The sequence below is a fragment of the Capricornis sumatraensis genome, chromosome 7 (genome assembly GCF_032405125.1).
Source record: "Capricornis sumatraensis isolate serow.1 chromosome 7, serow.2, whole genome shotgun sequence".
Classification (NCBI taxonomy): Eukaryota; Metazoa; Chordata; class Mammalia; order Artiodactyla; family Bovidae; genus Capricornis; species Capricornis sumatraensis.
Window position 1 is genome coordinate 45,885,009 of NC_091075.1, and position 23,592 is coordinate 45,908,600.

The 23,592-nt window shown below is 38.1% G+C and overlaps 1 protein-coding gene across 3 annotated transcripts in view; it reads right to left on the reverse strand.

Annotated features, from left to right (window-relative positions):
• The window catches only part of PPARGC1A (PPARG coactivator 1 alpha), a 327,111-nt gene that overhangs the window by 40,071 nt on the left and 263,448 nt on the right, over positions 1-23,592 (reverse strand). For all 3 annotated transcript variants that reach the window (XM_068975651.1, XM_068975649.1, XM_068975650.1), the window contains exon 3: positions 1,055-1,249. In XM_068975651.1, the coding sequence (XP_068831752.1) occupies positions 1,055-1,249 (195 nt within the window). The remainder of the gene's footprint in view (positions 1-1,054; positions 1,250-23,592) is intronic.

Consider the following 23,592-nt stretch of genomic DNA (forward strand, 5'->3'; position numbering starts at 1 on the left):
TGACACAAGGAAAAATTGGGAGATACATATGTTATCATTGTTTATAAGACAGTCTCCTCCAGACCAGAAATCTCAAAATGCAAAGGAATATATGGAATATATTATATGGAATGCTTTTAACATTTAAAAACTTAGAGATGGGAGAGAAACAGCAACTATAAGGCAGGCCAAAGCACATTATTAAAGTTTGCAGGATGACGTTTCATAATTTACATTATGTGCTCTTACACCAGATTTATGGCAAGTGACAAATGGCTACCATAGCTGAGAAGGTAAACTGTGTCTTAGAACTAATAAAATCCTGGTTGAGCACTGCCTTGAAAAGAAAATTCACTCTTCATTGCTAACAAATCCACTCTTCATTGCCTACCATAAATTTAGGAAACTTAGGTTGCAAATGTGCTATTATTTTCTAATCTTCGTAAGAATTATGGATGCAAAGCCTTAAAATATTGCATGCTCTTTGATCTACCTGCTATTTCTAAAATAATATGCATGAGAATAAAACTACAAATATATCAATTATCATGCAATTTATGATCATGAAAAAAACTAGGAAAAAGACTAAATAACCAACCATAAGGGATTGCTTAATGAATTGGTTCATCTCTGAACAATAAAATACTATGCAACCATTCAAATCTATGCATCTATTTAAAATTCCTGAACATGCTCATGATACATCTTAAAACAAGAGGAGATTTTGATCCTTTTTGATATTAGAGGCTATTACAGGTGAACTTTCTGTCTATTATTTTAGTCATCTACATTTTCTAAGTTTCTAACCATAAACATAAATAATATTAAGACATCAAAACCTACAAATAAACAGCAAAAGATAGTTTCAAAAAGCTGCAGTAAGACCTCATGAAGTCTGCATTATCAACAGTTTTCAACAGGGAATCACAGAATTTGCAACTCTGAGTATGCTTGGGGATTATTTTGGCATGAGTCTAAATGAAAAATCCAAACCTTATTGTTACTACATCATACCCATGCAGCGGGTAGCCAGAGGCAACTCCAATTCCTGTTAAACAGTAGGAAGGGTTCTTACTAGAGACGGCTCTTCTGCCTCCTGAGGCGGAGGGGTGCCGTCAGGCATGGAGGAAGGACTAGCCTCATTCTCGGTGGTCACATCTCCATCTGTCAGCGCATCAAATGAGGGCAATCCGTCTTCATCCACAGGGAGACTGTCCAGTGTCTCTGTGAGGACCGCTAGCAAGTTTGCCTCATTCTCTTCATCTATCTTCTGCAAAAACAGTAAAACAGAGGAAGACATGAGTGAGTTGACCCTGGGAGATGAGTAATCTATTAATCAGCATAGACTGAATATGTTTAACCAAATGAGTACATGATACATGAAATTCGGAACATTTATCCCATAACACAAAAATCATGTCCTCCTCAAATTCCAAACTCCCTTTTGGTCTGAATCATACAATCAATTAATACCTCTACTGGACCAATCTGATTGTTAAGCTTTCTAATTTAGCTATTTGTTATGTCAGTATTAATAATGCTAAATGTGATTCTGTCTTGTTCAGTCATTTTTCTCGTATTTATGTCTTGTTTTCTTAACTAAAAGAGAAGATTTAGAGAACCTCAGGGCTTGAGAGCATTTTAACCATTATCTACCGTGGCTTCAGACAGTGCTTTGATAGTGTTTCAGCCTCCTGTATAGCATATGCATCAAAATGCTCAGATAATTCTCTGTTCAAACACTGCCCGAAACTGAAGTATACCAAGAGAAACTATACACTTTCATGATTTCATTTATAATTTCATCACTGAACACTCCACAGTCATTTATTTCTCTCCTTGACATCTTTCCCAACTTTAGTCATAAATCTATAATTGACTATTGGACATTTCTACCTGATAAGAGGTTCCTTGTCTCAAAATTCAAACTAAGGACTTTTCTCGGAAAAAAAAAAAAACAAAACAACTTGCTGTTTCTCTTGACTTTCTGGGTTTGTATAACATTTCTACAGATCCTTAACTCTGCAACTACCCTGAATCCTCTTTACCTGGCCAGGCACTAAGTAGGATCTTATTTGTAGCATATCTTAAACGTATTCATTTCTTAAGACCAAGGGTACTTTCTAGGGCAATGTTCCTTCCAACAGGGGCTCTTGCAAATATAAATTTAACTCAATTTCCCACCTGCCACACTCATTCTCACCAACACATCCTTGGAAAGCTGATTTTCAGTTATTTATTGCACAAACATTTTTGAACACCTACTATATGTCAGAGTCATGCTAGGTGTTGGAGACACAAAGAGAAATAAGATAAAACTCTGCCCCTTTGAGAACCCATCAATGGAAGGAAAGAACCTGTAAACAACATGTTTTAAAAGATAATATTTATTTCAGCACTCTGTAAAAAGAAAAAAAACCCACCTCAAGATCTTCCAAACTAGAGCTTATATACCTTGTTGATAGGGCAATGTACTATATTCTTGCGTACCTGGGCAACCAATGCCAATGCTGGGCATACAATATAGTAAGTTATTGATTACTTGCTGAGTAATTCACTGATCTGCATTTTTATGCCTAAAATATATATTGTGTAGATTAGTTTCCCTTTCTTCTTTAAGCACTTCATGTCGTCCAATCTGACCTGCTTCTTAAGTCATTTTTTAAGTTCTGTACACTATGACATTAACAATATCAGCTCAATTATCCCACACAGATTCTATTACAAAATGCACCTAAGCTGCTGACATCTAATGAAGCCAGCAGTGCCCATACTTCCTTTCTCTCTAGCACTGAACTCCAGTTAATTGACCTGACAAAATTACAAGAATCACAGAATAGGACAGCTAATCAGAAAATCAAATTGTATTACTAGAGAAATTAGGCAGGCCTTTCTCACGTATACACTCTATTTTCATATAAAAATTGTTTTCCCTCATTACTGATAAGTCTCCATCCAGGAGGAAAACTATGAACCTCTTTCTCTTTTGGATTCAAGAAGCCAAGAAGAGCAATATATGCTCTTCATGGCAGAGTTTATTCGGCATTTTTAACATTTGTTTCAGTTTCCTTAATGCCCCTGGACTTGACGTTGAGTTAAGTGGTTTGAGACACACAGGGTGGAGTGACAGTTCTATGAGTTTTTAGACTGTACTGCAGGAGATAAATTTTAACCAGAAGGTGTGAAATGTAAACTTCAAAAAGGTACCATTTCCTTCCAAAAACTGATCAATTCTTTACAATCCAAATTGCTCAGTTGAGTAGAAAGACTTTATTGAGCACCCCCTTCACCCTCAACTCTTCTGGCCTCTGTCCACGCAAACTTATAATAATAAAGATCATGAAATAATCTGCCCCTATTTTCTTTGGGGGATCATAATCTGGTATCCAAAGATGCCAATCTCTCCCTTTTAATTTTAACATAAATTTCCTCATGTACCAGAAACCAAATTCAGGTTATTGAACTATTCTGAATAAAACTTATATTTGAATTAAATATATTGCTTAAAATCATCTCAAAATCATGAGATTTACATTAATAGAAGTATCTCCATATTATCTAATAAATATAGTCTTTGAAAATGTCTCAAACATACCAGACATGCTTACACACACACACATACACACACATGCACATACACACAACCACACACACACACAGTTTAAATAAATAAATTGGACATTTTTTCCAGATAACCCAGTTTCCAGAAAGGCTTATTTCACTGAAGTTCAAAAAGAACTTAGGCAAAAATAGTTAAGCATGTTTACCAATAAATGAGTAATTTTGTTTACTCCGATTTACATTTTGTGTTTGACTTCCCAGCAATACTACAAGCCCCTATTTGCTTTCAATCACATAATACAATAGCATCTTAGTTCTATCCCTAGTGTAAACAAACCACGATAATTCCAATCAAGTCAAAATGACAAAGAACACTTAAATTAACTAGTTTTCTCCAATTTCTTTAATAAGCCCAGGTGAATGTACACCAAATACAATGGCAGAAATACTGGAGCTTGATAATGTCATAATTAATTTACAAGACCTGATTAAACCACCAGCTATTTAAATTTTCCTCTCTTCTGAAACTACAATGGGAGGGAAGAGTTTGTGGAATGGAAGACTGGCATTGTATATTTGTGTGTGTGTGTGTGTGTGTGTGTGTTGAAGTATGTTAAGTGGGTAGGCTAGTCTTAAATCAGTATGGAACAGTGGGACTGTAATCATTATAGTCAATGTCCATTAGAAATAATTATCAAACATTTTCATTTTCTTATCATCCTTGTATATGTGTTACTCAGAGAGGTGCTCTAAGACTGTTTTGATAGAGTTGTTCTTGAATTAGAAAGAAACGAATGCTATGATTTCAAATTCTATTTTCTTTCATCAGAGCAGACTAGGAAGAAAGTTTAATGACACTTTTGTGTTGAAGCTCAACAGATATTTGTACATGTAAAGTTGAGTGGACATTATACCTTATTCTGACAATTTCAATTAGTTTGACATGAGTTTCAACAATTGAACACCCCAGAGAAGGTGATGCATTTGACAAAAAGAACTGTGTTAAACAATTAATGTTGCTTTCCATTATTGCTTCAGTATAGAGCTGCTTGGTGGCTCAGTGCTCAAGAATCTGCCTGCAATGATTCAATCTATGGATGCAGCCCACTACAGTGTTCTTGCCTGGAGAATCCCATGGACAGAGGAGCCTGGTGGGCTACCGTCCATGGGCTCATGAAGAGTCGACACAACTGAGGGACTAACACTTCCACTGTTTTTATAAAAAATATATATATATGTATTAGTTCCACATAACTGAAGGCAAGAAAAGCAAAGTGGAGAAAAAGAGAGAGCAGATCACCAACTGGGTGGTGATCTACAGTTGCACAAACAGCTCAGTCTCAGTGGGGGGCAGAAAGGCAGAAATGAAAATGGGAAATAGGCAAGTGTGAGGCAGTCAAGTCACAACGAAGAGTCAGACATGACTGAGTGAGTAAGCACACACACCGCCACCCCCCGCCCAAATCTGAAACAGTGCTGTGTCTAATAAATGATCGTTCAGAGCAGTCAATTAAGCCAGAAAATTCATTTCTTCTGTTTGGGATTGCGGGTCCCTATATGAATTGCACTAAGTGTGATATAATTCAAAAGGTATGGTTGAAGAAAGGTAGATTCTGCCCCCTTGCATGTCCCAAGTCACCTCAAGATTGAAATTTGGGATCCAGTATATAATATCTGGGCCTTTTTCTTTTGTGAACAGTTGGCAAAAGGATCTTTCAACCAGTTACACATGGTGGGGCAGACAATGCATTCAACTCACCCAACTGCACACAGAGTGAATAAATCCACTAAATTAAGGAGGAGATGAGGGACTCTGAGATCCTGACACCTGAAGGGAGAAACACAGAGTGAAAACTGCATGAGGTATCCTGAATATTTTTAATGCAGGCTATTTTGGAAGGACCATGCCCTGCTTAGGATAGTAATTTTTTCCACATCTTGTAGAATTGCAATTACACTCTGCGTCCCCAGATTCTCACACTTGCTTGATCTCTGTTTGATAAAAATAGTTTAATAGCTATTTAATCACAGCTTCATTTCATTATCTTAACACTCTTAATGCTAATTGGGCCAGGAGAATTCACTCTTCCTTATTATTCCAATCATCAATAAGAAGGAAACAGTGGTGTTTTCTTATCATTCACTAATCAGTTTCAGTTCCTTAGGCACTACTGTTTACTCCAAGATCAATCTGAATGAAAGGTCACTTAACCTCTCTGAGCCTCCACTTTTTTACTATATAAAATTCTGGGTTATTATCTGCCAAATTCCTATGACAGAATTTTCTGCACTCATGAGTAATAAGGAGAAAAAAACACAAACAGTTGATAGAGGTCTTAGAATTCTTAAAGAAGGTGCTCAATAAACATCTCTGGTGTATATGCCCATCATCTTGATTAGCCATATTTGAACTCCATTCTTTGAGCACGATCTACACCCGAATTTCAGCACTGGGCCAGCTTCCTCCCAAATTCCCAGCAAGCTTTAGGCTTCCTTCCTGCCCCATACTGCTGATTTGGAAGCAGCTAATGAAGACAAAATTAACTCCTACTTTAAGTGAGGCCTAATTAAGAAGGGAAATCGGCTAGAGTAACATCTGGTAATGTGTTCTGAAGCCAAATATAAATGACATTTTTGGATTATCCACTATTTTGGATTATTTGTTCCACTAGACACTACCAGGAGTTGAAATAATTACATAAGAAAGTGAATTTTATGATAGATTCAGGGGCTTAAATAAGGAATACAACTGACCATAGGAGTCCCCTTCCTGAATTACCATACATAAAGTTCTGTACTTCTGTTTCATGCACAAAAAGACAAAACATTTGCATGTAACAAAGTCAGTTTTGGGGTATAAAGTTTGATTCAAGATTTGCAAGAAGCTGAATTCAAAATAACGAAAAAAATTTTTCTGAAATAAAAAATAACAATTCAGATTAAACCCCTGAAACAGAATTTGAAGTTTTCAATTTTTTAAAAGACCACTTTACACTGGACAGATAGCACTTCACTAACTGTTTATTGCACATGTCTGCTCTGAGTGGTCTGAGTCTTTGCTAAAAAGGTTGTTAAATCCCACTTTTTTTTTGCTTCATTCATTTTTTTTTAAATAAGGATAATTGCATTAGAGTATTGTGTTGATTTCTACCAAACATTAACATGATTCAGCCATAGGGAAAACCCACTTTCAAACAACTCTTTTTTCTCTTTCTCTCCTCGAGTGCTCTACCTTCCATGGTGATTTTTCTTGCTTCTTTTACACCCAGGCATGGGTACTAACAGCATGTCTGCCCACCTTCTCACACTCCAAATTGGGCAGAATCCCCACATGGCACTTCTTATAGGTTGCTAACTGCTACCCTGTTGGATAGGAAGAGCCTCTAAAATAATCCACTAGATTTGGTTTAGCATACGGAATAAATGGCTTTGAAAATGGGATGGTCACTTGAAGGCAAGGAAAAAAAAAACAAAACACCTTAATCTCAAGTGTATATGTCTAACAGAAATATAATCAAGACCTAAAGACCATCTTACATCACATCACATATTTCTTATAAAAAATAACATTGAATCTGTTCATTTCTTAAAAATGTCCTGTGCCCTGAGAGTTAGCTTCTTCCTCTACTTTATTACCAGGAGAGCTACAATGAGTACATTAGGTGCCAATGTGTTTTCCCTGTCAGATGCTAGAGTTGCTGGTTGAATGATAATAGTAGCTAATAGAAAGAACACAAATTTTAATTTCACTGTCAGGGCAACTCCCCATGGACCTACAGGTTACTTAAAATAGTGTGTCTGTAAATGTGTTTATACACACCACACCCCCAAATCATAGAAGTTTGCATCTCCAGGACATAGTTACAACAGAATCTATCTGTACATGCATCTCAACCACTTGCGTGCATTCTACATATTCAACTGTTGACTGTAAGTGCATAATCTAGGCTTGTATTCTTCCTCCAAGTTAAGACACTCTAACTAAAGAAAGCAATGAACAAAAATTGAAGTTAATTCCTATAAAAATAAAATAAGAATCAAGCTGAAATAAATACAAGCAAAACTGAAGGATTCCTTCCATCGACATATTTACACCTGTGGGAGTCCATTTAATTCCTGCTAATACTTACACTTCTATTTAAGCAGGCATAAAATGTAGGTTGACATCTGTACTTAGGCTTTATCTAACATTAGCTTATATCACATACTCATGAGTTAATAAGCATATCCTGAGCATATGGAGTTGATTATTCTGAAGAGGTCACATGAGCCAAAAGTGTAAATACAGAAGTTCAAGAGAAAGGCCTAAGAAAATCCTGTTTGATGCACTCAAAATGAGCTGATTACAGATTGGGTGGGGAGGGGGTGTTTCATGTCTATTTCTCACAGTATAAAGAAGCAGCAGCTGGGTGGTGCCATTGAGCAGGAGGTCTAATCGATTGAAAAAGAGCTGCTAAGGCATTCCATTTGTCCTCAAACTTAAACCAATAGAGAAACTGGGCAGATTTAAAAGAACACCAGATTAGAAGTCATAAGAATGGATCCCAGTCCCACTGTACTCTTAGTGACCTGTGTGGCTTCAAACTACTCAGTTCTGGCTACCCTGCACATGCTGCTGCTGCTGCTAAGTCGCTTCAGTCGTGTCCGACTCTGTGCGACCCCATAGACAGCAGCCCTCCAGGCTCCCCCGTCCCTGGGATTCTCCAGGCAAGAGCACTGGAGTGGGCTGCACATGCTAGTTCCTGTTTCTACCCTTGCCACTGCCACTCCATCCCAATAGTCCATTCTCAACCCAGAAGACAGTGATCCTAATAAAACCTAAGTCTTCTCTTGCCCCAGTTTTGACCAAGCCCTCCAAGGCTTCTCACGACTTTAAGAAAGAGTCGAAGTTCTGAGAGTGACTTACTAGCCTAGAATCACCATATAATTTATCATATAAGCCAGAACACTTTTGAGAGTGAGTGGGTGCCATCAACAACCAATCACCAGACTCCTGCAGGCTAACTAAGATGCATGGTTGGTTACCCTAGATTAGATCTACATCACCTGACACTCTCAATACCCCTCATCTATCAGGCTGACTCCTTTCCAAACACTCTGAATTCCTTGCTTAGACCACAAAAATGCCAGGCATTCCCTTGCCAAAAGGCTCTGCATCTGCCATTTTTCCTTTCTAGAAGTCTCTTCTGCCAGATGGCCACATGGCTAGGCCCCCTTTATCCCCTTGCTGCTGCTGCTGCTAAGTCGCTTCAGTCGTGTCCGACTCTGTGCGACCCCATGGATGGCAGCCCACTAGGCTCTGCTGTCCCTGGGATTCTCCAGGCAAGAACACTGGAGTGGGTTGCCATTTCCTTCTCCAATGCATCAAAGTGAAAAGTGAAAGTGAAGTTGTTCAGTAGTGCCCGACTCTTAGTGACCCCACGGACTGCAGCCCACCAGGCTCCTCCGTCCATGGGATTCTCCAGGCAGGAGTACTGGAGTGGAGTGCCATCTCCCTCTCCTTTATCCCCTTAATTACACTCAAATGTCACCCTCCCAACTAGTCCAAACACATTCTATCCACCTCCCCATTTTTTTAATTGAAACTTACTTCTATAACTCAATATATATTTTAATAACTACTCTTTATGGTCTATTTAAAATAGAAGCCTTGGAAGGTCTATCTGATTGCAACTGACGTGTCATATAGTAGATGTTTAATAAAAATGAAATGAGTAACAACTAAAAAACTCTAACCAGTCCTAAGACTATAATGTGACTTTTTATCCTCCTTTTGTTTTGCACTGTTGTATCCTCTATAATTCCTACGTCTTTTCATCCCCAGAATATTTCTTATTAATACTGCTTATCTAAGTCTTTATTTAAAATCAGCTTCCATTTCTATCTCACGCATTTTTTATAGATCCATATTTTGTAAAGGAAAGGGGTGAGATGGGTCTTGAAATGTAGAAATTTACTCTCACCAATTCTGGTGTTTGGAAAGATACTGGAGTGCATTATTAAGCAATTAATCTGTACATATCTAAAAAGATGCAAGAGAAAAATCATGCCAGCCCAACTATCTATTCATGCAGGAAGCATCAGGCTCACTAATCAGGAGAAAACAGATAATATAATCTATCTGGATGACAGTGAGTTCCTTTATTCTATACCTTATAACATACACATCTGGGAATATACATTTAACCAGAGGGTTTTTCAAACTGTGTTCCACGGAACCCTTGATATGCATACAGTTACTACAAGAATTGATTGTAAATATCATAGTGTATGATATATTCTACATAATTGATTTCATATGCAAATATAACTGATTTGCTTTCAGAAAGTAATGTGCACACTCAACTGTGCTATTTATCTTATCATAAACACAGTGAAGACCACCACTGACTTAACCTGCCAAGTTGAATCATTTGGTGTCGGTCTCAAGATTTAAAATTATCTTCAGATGTGCATGTGAGCACAACTTTACAATCTTTACATCTTTACAAAACCTTTACAAATACTCCTTTCTGTGAAGTAGGGTTTTCTCAATCCTCATCAATCAAAAAAAAATGTACAAAATAATCAGTTGACAAGATTGCTGTAAGAGCCTTATCTTCTACCCCAACTTCACTTCTTAATGTTCATTTAAATAGTGTCAAAAATATTATGACATATACATGTTATTTTGATTTAAAAAAAATAGTAAACACCACTGACCTTTACTGAGTGCTTTCCATGTGCCTGGGGCTGAGTTAATATTTTTATGCTTATTATTTCATTTAAATCAATAATAACCCTATTAGTAGCCCAACGCTCACATGACTAATGAGAAGCAGACATGTACGTCAAACCAGATATATCTGATAAAAGCTTGTTCTCCATCTCTTCTTTATACATTGGAATTTTATGGAAGAAATTATTAGAACAAAAATGAACATGGGCATGGGCTAATCTAATCTATACTCACATTAGGGGATATAAAATGAGTTGAAAAGACATATCAGTTAATTATCAACAGTTAAGAACTAAGATGAAGAAATGCAGCTACATCCCATGAAGCAGAGTGGCCTTCCATGCAGAAAGAGGTCTTGCTGTGATTGCTTCTTACTATCTATTGCTCAGCCAGCGTTACTATCTTTCGTCCTACTGGGTACAGTTTGCTCTTCTGTTAGAATGATCTCCCCTTTACCCTTCATTTCTTTCATATCTCTGTTTCCCACCTCAAAGCCTATTATAAATGGTCCCTCTTTCAGTTAAGTTCAGTACAGATGCTCAGTTGTGTCTGACTCTTTGCAACCCCACGGATCACAGCACCCCAGGCCTCCCTGTCCATCACCAACTCCTAGAGTTTACCCAAACTCATGTCCATTGAGTTGGTGATGCCATCCAACCATCTCATCCTCTGTCGTCCCCTTCTCCTCCTGCCTTCGGTCTTTCCCAGCATCAGTGTCTTTGCAAATGAGTCAGCTCTTCGCATCAGGTGGCCAAAGTATTGGAGTTTCAGCTTCAACATCAGTCCTTTCAGTGAACACTCAGGACTGATCTCCTTTAGGATGGACTGGTTGGATCTCCTTGCAGTCCAAGGGACTCTCAAGAGTCTTCTTCAAAACCACAGTTCAAAAGCATCAATTCTTTGGTGCTCAGCTTTCTTATAGTCCAACTCTCACATCCATACATGACTACTGGCAAAACCACAGCTTTGACTAGGTGGACCTTTGTTAGCAAAGTAATGTCTCTGCTTTTTAATATGCTATCTAGGTTGGTCATAACTTTCCTTCCAAGAAGTAAGTGTCTTTTAATTTCATGGCTACAGTCACCATCTGCAGTGATTTTGGAGCCCAAAAACTAAAGTCAGCCACTGTTTCTACTGTTTCCCCATCTATTTGCCATGAAGTGATGGGACCAGATGCCATGATCTTCATTTTCTGAATGTTGAGTTTTAAGCCAACTTTTTCACTCTCCTTTCACTTTCATCAAAAGGCTCTTCAGTTCTTCTTCATTTTCTGTCCCTCTTTAATAAAAAGTTTTTCAATAATTCCAACTGATACTGGTATATTCAAACCTTTATAAAAATAAGCTGGGTCACTGGATAGGAGTACAGATTCCTGGATCCCATTAGATACCACCAAATCAAAATATCTAGATTAGAGTTTCTCAGCTTTGGCACTATTGGATCAGATCATTCTTTGCTCTAGGGGGCTGCCCTGTGTGTTGTAGGTTGTTTCACAGTTTTCCTGACCACTATCTATTTGATGCCAGTAATACTTCTCCAATTGTGACAACCAAAACTGTTACCAGATTTTGCCAAATATGTGCTGGGAGGTAAAACTTCCCCCAGATGAGAACAATTTCCCTAAAGGAATCATCCAGGATTCTAAGTTTTGATAACCATCCCAAGTGATTCTGATAATTATGCAATTTTGGGTAAGTTGCTATTTTGTGCCTATTGAGAAGTGCATAAATCAAGTTATACTTTACAATTCTATGAATGCTAGATTTATCACTTCTTGCTAAGGTGCTTCAGTTGTGTCCAACTCTTTGTGACCCTGTGGACTGCAGCCCACAAGGCTCTGCTTTCCATGGGATTTTATAGGCAAGAATACTGGAGTGGGTTGCCACTTCCTCCTCCAGGGGATCCTCCCAACCCAGGGATGGAACCCAGGTCTCCTGTGTCTCCTGCATTGACAGGTGGATTCTTTATTACTAGCACCACCTGGGAAGCCCCAGATTTATAATTTCTAACACATGCAATTCTGGAAGCTTTTTAAAGTTATTAATAACATATTTTTAATTTATTCTATATGAATTCTTATTTCCAATATCTTACATTAATGTCCCTAGACATTTTACAGTCTTTGCCTCCTTGTTGGTAACAGCTTATCGGTTATTTATGCCCTGAATTTCTTTTTGATTAGTCCTATGGTATTGTACTCTTTTTATTGCCAATCACTCTCTTCTTTCTTCAGAATTTTCTGACCATCATCATTATAATAAAGTTCACTTTCGTTTTGTCATCTATTTGATTACACAGACTAGATGCCAAATGATTCTTGAGGATTCTCCTTTATATACTTTCACATAGTTCTTAAACATGGCTAGACTTCTTAAGATTTTTTCAAGATCAAAAGCACATAAAAGCCTTATAAGATTTGCATGTTCTTATGAAAGGGGCAGTGAGGCAAAATATAAATTTTGACATGAGACTGCCTGAGTTGGGATCCTAAATTCATCCTTATGTGGTATGTGACCTTCAGCAAATTACTTAACTTCACTGTGTCTCGAATTTCATGTTAGAAAAGCATATTATAATAATAAACTTGCACTGTAAGGTTATTTTGAGATTCAGCTGTGTTAATCCATGCAAATTGTATAGAACAGTGCCTAGTATGTAGAAAGGACTTATGTTTGTTATTGTTAATATTATCATTATTATTGTCCTCATGCACTAGATTGAGTTCAAAATAAATGAGATGAAGCATAAGCTTGAAAATTAATACAGAGGAAACACTTAAAAGTTGACTTTGAGGTAGGGATAGGGTATAAACAAATGAAGGGGACAGGGAAGAACATTCTACTCAATAGACTGACATCACATAGAGATTTAAAATGTGACAATGAAATTATTAAATACATGAATGCTCAGAAATCCTTACAATTTTATAAAGGATATTGCCTACATGTTACTTCTTAAGGCTGATATGTCTGAATTAACAGGCATCAGTTCAGTTCAGTCCAGTTCAGTCGCTCAGTTGTGTCCGACTCTTTGCGACGCCAGCACGCCAGGCCTCCCTGTCCATTATCAACTCCCGGAGTTCACTCAGACTCATGTCCATCGAGTCAGTGATGCCATCCAGCCATCTCATCCTCAGTCGTCCCCTTCTCCTCCTGCCCCCAATCCTTCCCAGCATCAGAGTCTTTTCCAATGAGTCAACTCTTCACATGAGGTGGCCAAAGTACTGGAGTTTCAGCTTTAGCATCATTCCTTCCAAAGAAATCCCAGGACTGATCTCCTTCAGAATGGACTGGTTGGATCTCCTTGCAGTCCAAGGGACTCTCAAGAATCTTCTCCAACACCACAGTTCAAAAGCATCAATTCTTCGGTGCTCAGCCGTCTTCACAGTCCAACTCTCACATCCATACATGACCACAGGAAAAACCATAGCCTTGACTAGACGGACTTTAGTTGGCAAAGTAATGTCTCTGCTTTTGAATATGCTATCTAGGTTGCTCATAACTTTTCTTCCAAGGAGTAAGCGTCTTTTAATTTCATGGCTGCAGTCACCATCTGCAGTGATTTTGGAGCCCCCAAAATAAAGTCTGACACTGTTTCCACTGTTTCCGCATCTATTTCCCATGAAGTGATGGGACCGGATGCCATGATCTTCGTTTTCTGAATGTTGAGCTTTAAGCCACGGTTTGACATAATCCCTGGATGCTTGCATGTTTATTACATGAAGTGATCTCCTAAAATCTACCCCAAGCTGAACTTTGATATCTACACTTGACTCACCCTCCACTCATGCACACACATGCAAAAATACCATATTTATATGCATGTTTACAAATATATTTTTTATTACTTATGCATATATTAAGTGACTCCTACAGGCTATAATCTCTGTTCTAGGAACTTACATTTTAGTTTGGTAGAGAGGATGGCAGACCTTCCAAAGATTAGGTAGCCATTATATACACATACATATCATATAAAAAGAACATACAGTATATTTACATATATATACACAAAGAGTACATATGTGCGTATATATATGGAGAGAATATATTTGGTTCATTTATATGTATACATATATATGCATACATAGAAGGAGACAAAATATATACATATATTTATTATATATAAATACATAGGAGACAAAATATTTGGGGTATAAAGATAGACAGAGAAAGGAGTATAGAGATAGATAGCACAAATGCATATATATATGTACCTTATCATGTGAGAGAAAGAGAGAGAGAAAGGATTTGAAGGAGCAAGCCATAATAGCTGAGAAAGAAATATTTTAGGCAAAGAACAGAGTAAGTACAAAGGTCCTGAGGTGCAAACTTACAGTGAGTGAGACATTAATTGTTTCACGGTTTACATATTGGTAGAAGGGGGAGGGAGGGAATATTGAAAATATTTAACAGACATTCCACATGAGCATCGATCAATCAGAACAGCAGCGCTAGGACTTCAGAAAGGAGTCCTACTCTAAATGACTCAGAAAGTTTTATTGCTGTAAATTAGCAGATTATACTAACTCTGGCCATAAGCAATGTATTTTAGACTGACTGTAAGAAACACTTGCAATAATTTTCCATTACAACTCCTAAATTTTAAGATGGTACATTTTCTGCCCCAAAGAAGTGCTTAGAAGGCACCATTACAGAGGCCAGTGCTATTTGTTCCTAAAGACTTAGCACCACGAGGTATGCGTGCAAACCACGCAGCTGCAGATGTCTCACACCTGGATCTATATGGCATATTAAGATTGGGGATGCCAAGATGCAGATGATGTCAAATGATCTGATTACTGCGATATTCTGGCAATAGCATTAAAAAGAGAGAAAATTGTCTCAAGGTGGTTGGAAGCTAATCAGCGGCAAGTCTGTCCTCTCTGTGGGGCCATCTAGGGTGAAGGAAATTAAAGTGAGGTTCCCAATAACCCTCTGTGTGGCTCATGGCCTGTCCCCAAGAGAATAGGAGCCACTTAAGAGCCTGGGATTGGGCCTGAGACTCCTTGAGCACCTTTAATTCTCCATTAAAGTGCTCTGCACAGAGCAGTGGGTTGTCAATAAATACTTGCAGAATAGATATGATATGAGAAGTTCATCTTTTCAATGACTCTGAAGCTAAGTATTCTCCATGGCTTTGGGTTTCCAAAGCATCTGAGTAAGTCTGCAATTTCCTAGGATTTAGAGTCTGAACTTCTAATGCCAGACTGAGTACAACACTTATGAAAAATCTTTAAATACTTTATACTGAATTCCTTCTAGATACAGAATCACTCATGATCATCAGTGATTTATACACACCATGATGAGCATGCACAGTAGGGTAGCCTAAGACATCTGGTTAGACAAAGTAGTTAATAACACCGAAGGTAACATTTTCAAAAGTGACCTTGATAACTGGATTTTTTAAAGTATATGTGTCTTTAACAACATGGGAGATGACAAAAGAAGTGCAAACCAAACTGGATAAAAATTCAAGAGTTACAGAAAGGAGAAAACAAGTATTTAATGATAGCCTCACTTAATGACAGAACATAGTAACAGAAATACCAAACAGTAAGAGTTAGTCAACTCACCCAACCACAGGATTCTGCAGATTAGAAGACTGACCCCCAAAGGGTTAAACAGACTTTCTCAAGGCCGATTAGTAACTGGTCTAAATCTATATTTGCGGGGGGGGGGGGCGCTATGTTTTCCTTATTTTTTCTACTATATCATTTCCCAGGAGAATTGGAGAAAATAATAGCAAAGAATCTTTTTCGTACACTTGCCCTTTATTCTTTAGGCCTCAACATTGTTTGTTTAACATACTGTAAATGGAAAGTTTCCAGTCCAGTCCTCCATGGAAACACTGGACTACAAATAAGTTCCATGTCTGGGATTTAAATAGATCAGAAGTTTCTTGGGAATAGGGATCATGATGTGTGTGTCAAACTGTCAGAAAATGTTAACAGATATTTATTGAGTATCTACTATGTGCCAGGTGTTCTTGATGCTGGGAATATGAACAAAATAATTAAAAACGAACAAAGTAACTAAATGTCCCTGCCCTCACAGAGCTTATTCTAGCAAGGGGATACAGATGATTAAAAACTGAAATTGCTGTAAATTATAAAATAAACAATTGTGAGGAATCAAAGAATGGATACAGCAATAAGAACTCCACTTACTAGAGAAAAGCCAAATATTTTAAAAATTAGATTTATTTACAAAACAGGGCATGACATTTTCTTATAAAAGATTTTATATTGGGATAATGTAAAAATACTTAAACTGCTGAAAATATAAATCTTAGGACAAAAGCTTGACTGAAAGAAAAGTTTCTTACTGACTGTCTTCTACACAAAGTAAAAGATATCTGTGACTCTCAAATTTGGCTGTATATTAGAATCACAGGAGCTATATGCATATATATGTTTGACCTCCCCTGCCCCTCACCAGAGCAATTAAATCAGTATCTTTGGAAGTAGGATTTAGTATTTTTTTCAGAAGCTCCTGTGGCTGGATTCTAATAGGAGACAGGACTTAATGGTAAAGCCTTTGTTATTGCTGTTCAGTCCTAAGTTGTGTCTGACTCTTAGAGACCTCATGGACTGCAGCATGCCAGGCTTCCTTGTCCTTCACTATCTCCTGGAGTTTGCTTATACTCATGTCCATTGTGTGGATGATGCCATCCAACCATATCATCCTCTGTCACTCCCTTCCCCTCCTTCCCTCAATCTTTCCCAGCATCAGGGTCTTTTCCAATGAGTCGGCTTTTCGCATCAGGTGGCCAAAGTATTGGCATTTCAGCTTCAGCCTCAGTCCTTCCAATGAATATTCAGGGTTGATTTCCTTTAGGATTGACTGGTTGGATCTCCTTGCAGTCCAAGGGACTCTCAAGAGTCTTCTCCAGCATCACAGTTCAAAAGCATCAATTCTTCGGCACTCAGCCTTCTTTATGGTGCAACTCTCACATCCATACATGACTACTGGAAAAACCATAGCTTTGACTAGATGGACCTTGGCGAGTAAAGTGATGTCTCTGCTTTTAAATATGCTATCTACGTTTGTCATACTTTCCTTCCAAGGAACAAGCGTCTTTTAATTTCATGGCTGCAGTCACCATCTGCAGTTATTTTGGAGCCCAAGAAGATAAAATTTACCACTGTTTCCACTTTTTCTCCATCTATTTGCCATAAAGTGATGGGAACGAACGCCATGATCTTAGCTTTTAGAATTTTGAGTTTTAAGCCAGTTTTTTTTTTTTACACTCCTCTTTCACATTCATCAGGAGGCTCTTTAGTTCCTCTTTACTTTCTGCCATTAGAGTGGTATCATTTGTATATCTGAGGTTGTTATTTCTCCTGGAAATCTTGATTCCAGCTTGTGCTTCATCCAGCCTGACATTTTGCATGATATACTCTGCATATAAGTTAAATAAGCCGGATGACAATGTACAGCCTTGACGTACTCCATTCAAAATTTCAAACTAGACATGTCCAGTTCTAATGGTTGCTTCTTGACCTGCATACAAGTTTCTCTGGGGACAAGTAATATGGTCTGGTATTCCCATCTCTAAGAATTTTCCAAAATTGGTTGTGATCCACATAGTTAAAGACTGTAGCATAGTCAAAGAGGCAGAAGTAGACTTTTTTTGGAATTCCCTTGCTTTTTCTATGATCCAGTGGATGTTGGCGATTTGATCTCTGGTCCCTCTGCCTTTTCTAAGTTCAGCTTGTACATATGGAAGTTCTTGGTTCACATACTGCTGAATCCTAGCTTGATGGATTTTGAGCATGACCTTGCTAGCATGTGAAATGAGTGCAACTGTACAGTGGTTTGAATATTCTTTCATATTGCCCTTCTTTGGGATTGGCATGAAACTGTCCTTTTCCAGGCCTATGACCACGGCTGAATTTTCCAAATTTGCTGACATATTGAGTGCAATATTTTAAGAGTATCATTTTAGGATTTGAAATAATTCAGCTGGAATTCTATCACCTCCCCTAGCTTTGTTTGTAGTAATGCTTTCTAAGATCCACTTGATGTCACACTCTAGGATGTCTGAATCTAGATGAGTGACCACACCATTGTGGTTATCCACATCATTAAGACCATTTTTGTATAGTTCTTCTGTGTATTCTTGCCACTTCTTTTTTAATCTCTTCTGCTTCTGTTAAGTCTTTGTGCCCATCCTTGGATGAAACGTTCCCTTGGTATCTCCAGTATTCTTCAAGAGATCCCTAGTCTTTCCCATTCTATTGTTTCCCTCTATTTCTTTCATTGTTCATGTAAGAAGCCTTTTTTATTCCTACTTGCTATTATCTGGAACTGTGCATTCAGTTGGGTATATCTTTCTTTTTCTCATTCGCCTTTTGTTTCTCTTCTCTTTTCAGCTATTTATAGACCTCCTCAGACAACCACCTCACCTTTTTGCATTTATTTTCCCATGGATGGTTTTGGTCACTGTCTCCTTACCATGTTATAAACCTCCACCCATAGTTCTTCAGGCACTCTGTCTACCAGATTTAATTCCTTGAATTTATTGGTCACCTCCACTATATAATCATAAGGATTTGATTTAGGCCATACCTGAATGGCCTAGTGGTTTTCCCTACTTTCTTCAATTAAGTCTGAATTTTGCAATAAGGAACTCATGATCTGAACCAGTCAGTTTCAAATATTGTTTTTGCTGACTGCATAGAGCTTCTCCATCTTATATATAATCAATCTTATTTCAGTATGACTATCTGGTGATGTCCATTTGTAGAGTCATCTCTTATGTTGTTCTCTTGACAAAACTCTGTTAGCTTTTGCCCTTTGAGAGAAGTGAAAATGCCTGCTATGATCTATATTTCACAGGCTTTTCCATATGTAGGCCAGTGTCCCTGAATTCCCACATGTTCCACATAATGTTGGAGAAGGCAATGGCACCCGACTCCAGTACTCTTGCCTGAAATATCCCATGGACGGAGGAGCCTGGTGGGCTGCAGTCCATGGCGTCGCTAACAGTTGGACATGACTGAGCGACTTCACTTTCACACATTGGAAAAGGAAATGGCAACCCACTCCAGTACTCTTGCCTGGAGAATCCCAGGGACAGGGGAGCCTGGTGGGCTGCCATTTATGGGGTCGCACAGAGTCGGACACGACTGAAGCAACTCAGCAGCAGCAGCAGCCACATAATGCGGTTTCATCTTCATCCAGTGCATATCACATATGGCCCCTTTGCCCGGTCTGGCTTTCTTTCCTGGGTTCAGTTCTCACTTCAATTTTCCATGCAGTCTAGGAGTTGAAAGTTTCATCTTTAAACTCCTGGGTTAGTTCCTGTCAGTAACTCTCTGCAGTGCTCAACCTTTCTTTAGCATGCATAAGACTATCAGCTAGATCTCTTTGGCATATGGCAGGCAGGGACAACCACAGCCAAGAGCCTCGTTGCTATGACTGCTGTTGTCACACTGGATCATTTCTTTAAAAAACAGTAATCTGAGATCACATTAGAGTGGCTTCTGACCACAGGCTGGGCAAGCTACGGAAGCTTGGGTTTGAAGTAAAAAGGTGTTCAGGAGAGCACATACAGTGACATGCTGCTGCTGCTGCTGCTAAGTCGCTTCAGTCGTGTCTGACTCTTGTGCGACCCCATAGACGGCAGCCCACCAGGCTCCCCTATCCCTGGGATTCTCCAGGCAAGAACACTGGAGTGGGTTGCCATTTCCTTCTCCAATGCATGAAAGTGAAAAGCGAAAGTGAAGTCGCTCAGTCGTGTCCGACTCTTAGCGACCCCATGGACTGCAGCCCACCAGGCTCCTCCGTCCATGGGATTTTCCAGGCAAGAGTACTGGAGTGGGGTGCCATTGCCTTCTCCACAGTGACATGCTACATCCTTGCAAATGATGATACAGATGTATATCAGTAAAATAAGACATACACATTAAATACCATTAAGTCAATAAAGAAAGTTAGCCAGTGCCACCTGTTCAGCCCATGATCTATGCATATATACTGGGAAACATCTGAAAGCATACACACCAAAAATTACAAGAAAGTGAGATTTCAGATGACTTTAATTCAATTTTTTTCTAATCTTTCTTGAATGATCACTTTTATATTTATAAAATAAATATATAAAATAAAAAGCATGTACATTAACATGGTAAAGGGATAAGAGAAAAAAGCTTAGCGTGATTAAAGAATTAATCCAGATCATTCCAGGTCTACTCAGCTCTGGACTCTGGCTTAAAATCTGCCTTCCTTAGACCTTAATTTTTTTCAGCTCTAAAATGGCAGCAGTGAAATATGCTGCGTGTATCCCCTAAGGTTACCAGAAGCAGAAGCAACATAATACCTATGTGTTTTAAGGAAGGGTTGAGAAGCAATACACAAAAATGTAGTGCGACAAGTGCACGCATCTCAGATAAAATCATTCAAACAATATTTACTGAATTTGCATTATACTTCCTAGCCAAATACTTAAATTTAGTTCTTCCTCAAAACACCCCACAGTATCAAGGAGATATAGCAACTTGTATAAGAACAATGACAGAATTGGCTGAACTAGGACAAAAATATCATTTTAAAAAAGGATAGAGTCCTAGAAAATTTAAACCGGGGGTATCCAGGAAAAGGAAAGGTTACAGTGATGGAAGACTCTATGGCAAAGCCATGGAAAGGGATTGAGAAACCATTCTGACACCCCTGTCGCCCCAGCTGACATCAATGGTTATAGACAGACTTTCCAGGTCTGTTTGTTGGGATGATGTCAGTCTGCTGTAATCTGTTCAGGGGTGAAAGATCTGATGCTATCAGATAGGGTGTCCCTAGAGTAAATCCTTTCACTTCTGGACACAATATGAAAACATACAGCTTTAGCAATTGACAGGGAAATAGTTCTGAGCCATCACAGCATCAACTGTAGCTTACTTTGTCCCTGGCAGAGCATTCAGCAGTTCAATATTCCTGAAACATTAACCCAAGATCCCTCATTTTGCGTCTGTTCCTATTGATATCATGTCCCCTGTGAATATTGCCAAAGTAACAGTCAAAATCTTATGAGATTTGTCCTGAGAAGAATGGAGTTCAAGTTCTGATTCTGTCACAGACTAGCCAGTATCCTTAGAGAAGGTATTTGGGCCCTGTGACCTCAGTGCCATCAACTGTATGTAGATAGCTGCTTCACATCATTGGGGTAAAGATTACATGAGATATTGGGCAGAAGGGCACTATAAAACAGTCTCAAGTATTTCCTTCTATTTATCGAATAATGTTCCTTTTAAAAGGTCATTTCAAAATGTTACCCTGTCAATCAAAGAGCAAAACTTAAAAGAATATCCTAAGAAACCCCAAGTAATAAGAATTTAATTACCTAAGACGAGCCATTTCACAATCTTTACCTGTGATTAAGTACCCTTTCTAGCTGCTGTCTATGGGGCTGCACAGAGTCAGACACGACTGAAGCGACTTTGCAGCAGCAGCAGCAGCTACTTATATAATAACTGTGTTTTGTAACTTATTAAAGCTTATAGATATAGACTTCAATTTGGAATAGCTGAACTAGGACAAAAATATCATTTAAAAAATTAAGTACCACTGAGTCAAAGAAAATATAAACAACAGATATAGGAAAAGAAAAGGTTATGATGTTTAAAGATGATAAGGGGAAGAAAGAATTGATTCATCTTATCTAGATGGTGCTAGTGGTAAAGAACCTGCCTGCCAATGCAGGAGACATAAGAGATGTGGGTTCAATCCCTGAGTCAGGAAGATCCCCTAGAGATGGAAATGACAACCCACTCCAGTGTTATTCTCTGGAGAACCTCATGGACAGAGGAGCGCAGCATGCTACAGTCCATGGGGTTGCAAATAGTTGAACACGACCGAAGCAACTTAGCATGCATGCATCTAAAGATAAGACTAGGCAAAATAGAGTCTTCAGGAAACAGAGCAGGCATTTTACTTTAATTTTTCATAAAGTCTTAAAAAAAGGAAAAAAGTCTCAATACATGTTTAAGCATTTTGAAGTCTTTGGCCATGTTTTATGTGGCTTCATTCATTCATTCTTCTTTTTATTAATTTGTATATTTAGAAAATACTTCTTGAATGGCAAGTGTCTCAGGCACACAGCAGTGGCTCTAACAGACACCTCCTTGTCCTCATGTTTACGGCATCCCAGTTGCTCAGCAGTCATTGGTATAGAATCTAACACAATTACTTAAACAATAAATGAAGGAAGAAAAATAGACTAAGAATGAAAAAAAATGAGAAAAACAAAACTGAAAATCAAAGAAATTAGGAGGAGAATGGAATAATTTACAATTTTATCATCACTTTTAGTTAGAAATGAAACACTCTTCTCATATTACACACTTCATTTGGGCTGTGGGCTTTAGAAAATAATTACTGACTTTGAAATGTGAATTATTTCACATTTCACATTCACACAATTCTTTAACTGCTGTTTACTCTTAAACATTGCCAAGATTTTCTTTGGGAGCTACAGCTATAATAAAACAGAGGAGAAATAAGATTTTTCTTTGGGCTTCTATGACAGTGATCAGAGCATCATTGCCATACAGGCCAAATAAATTCTAACCAAAGTCTACCAGGGAGCTAAAAAGTAAACTCTTGTTTTGGCAGGAACTATCTATTTCTGTAAAGTGCAAGTATGACCGCTCTAGAAACAGCTCTCTTTCTAGTAGATAATACAATGGCTTCATACTTTTTAATGATTACATATTTAATTTTGAAAGCAATAAGGCTGCTCTAAAACCAAACTTATTTCAAGATAAAAGGCAAGTGAAGAAAAATGTATAGGTGTATAAATAAAAGGGAATAGTAATCTTTGAGCTCTTGCTGTGTGCTAGAGATATTGTAACTGCTCTTTCCTTTTATCTGTAAATAGTCCTATAAAAGAGCTATCATTTCACCATTTCACAGAAAAAGAGACTGAGGCTTAAAGAGGCTAAGAAACTTGCCTAAGCATACACTGCAAACGTGTGACCGAGTGGAAATTTGAACCCAGGCTCCCTCTCTCTTTAGTGTCCCTAATTTTTCTGGAGCATTTTTTAAGTTGCAGAATTCAAAATTCTTATATCTCTATAGACATGGATTCCAACTTAATTGTTAATTTTATTTTCCAGATCCCTTTGGGGGAGGGGGGGAAACACAGCTCACTGAATATACTTCTAGAAAAAAAAGTCACATGTTTCATTGCTTCTAATAAGTTTTTGCAGCTCAGAAGTTTCCATTACATTCTGACAATTAAGTTGCTAATAAACTGAGGAACCACTAATTAACTTATCTATCTCACAAATTCAAGATCCAGCTAGCACCCTAGAACACAATTTCCATCAC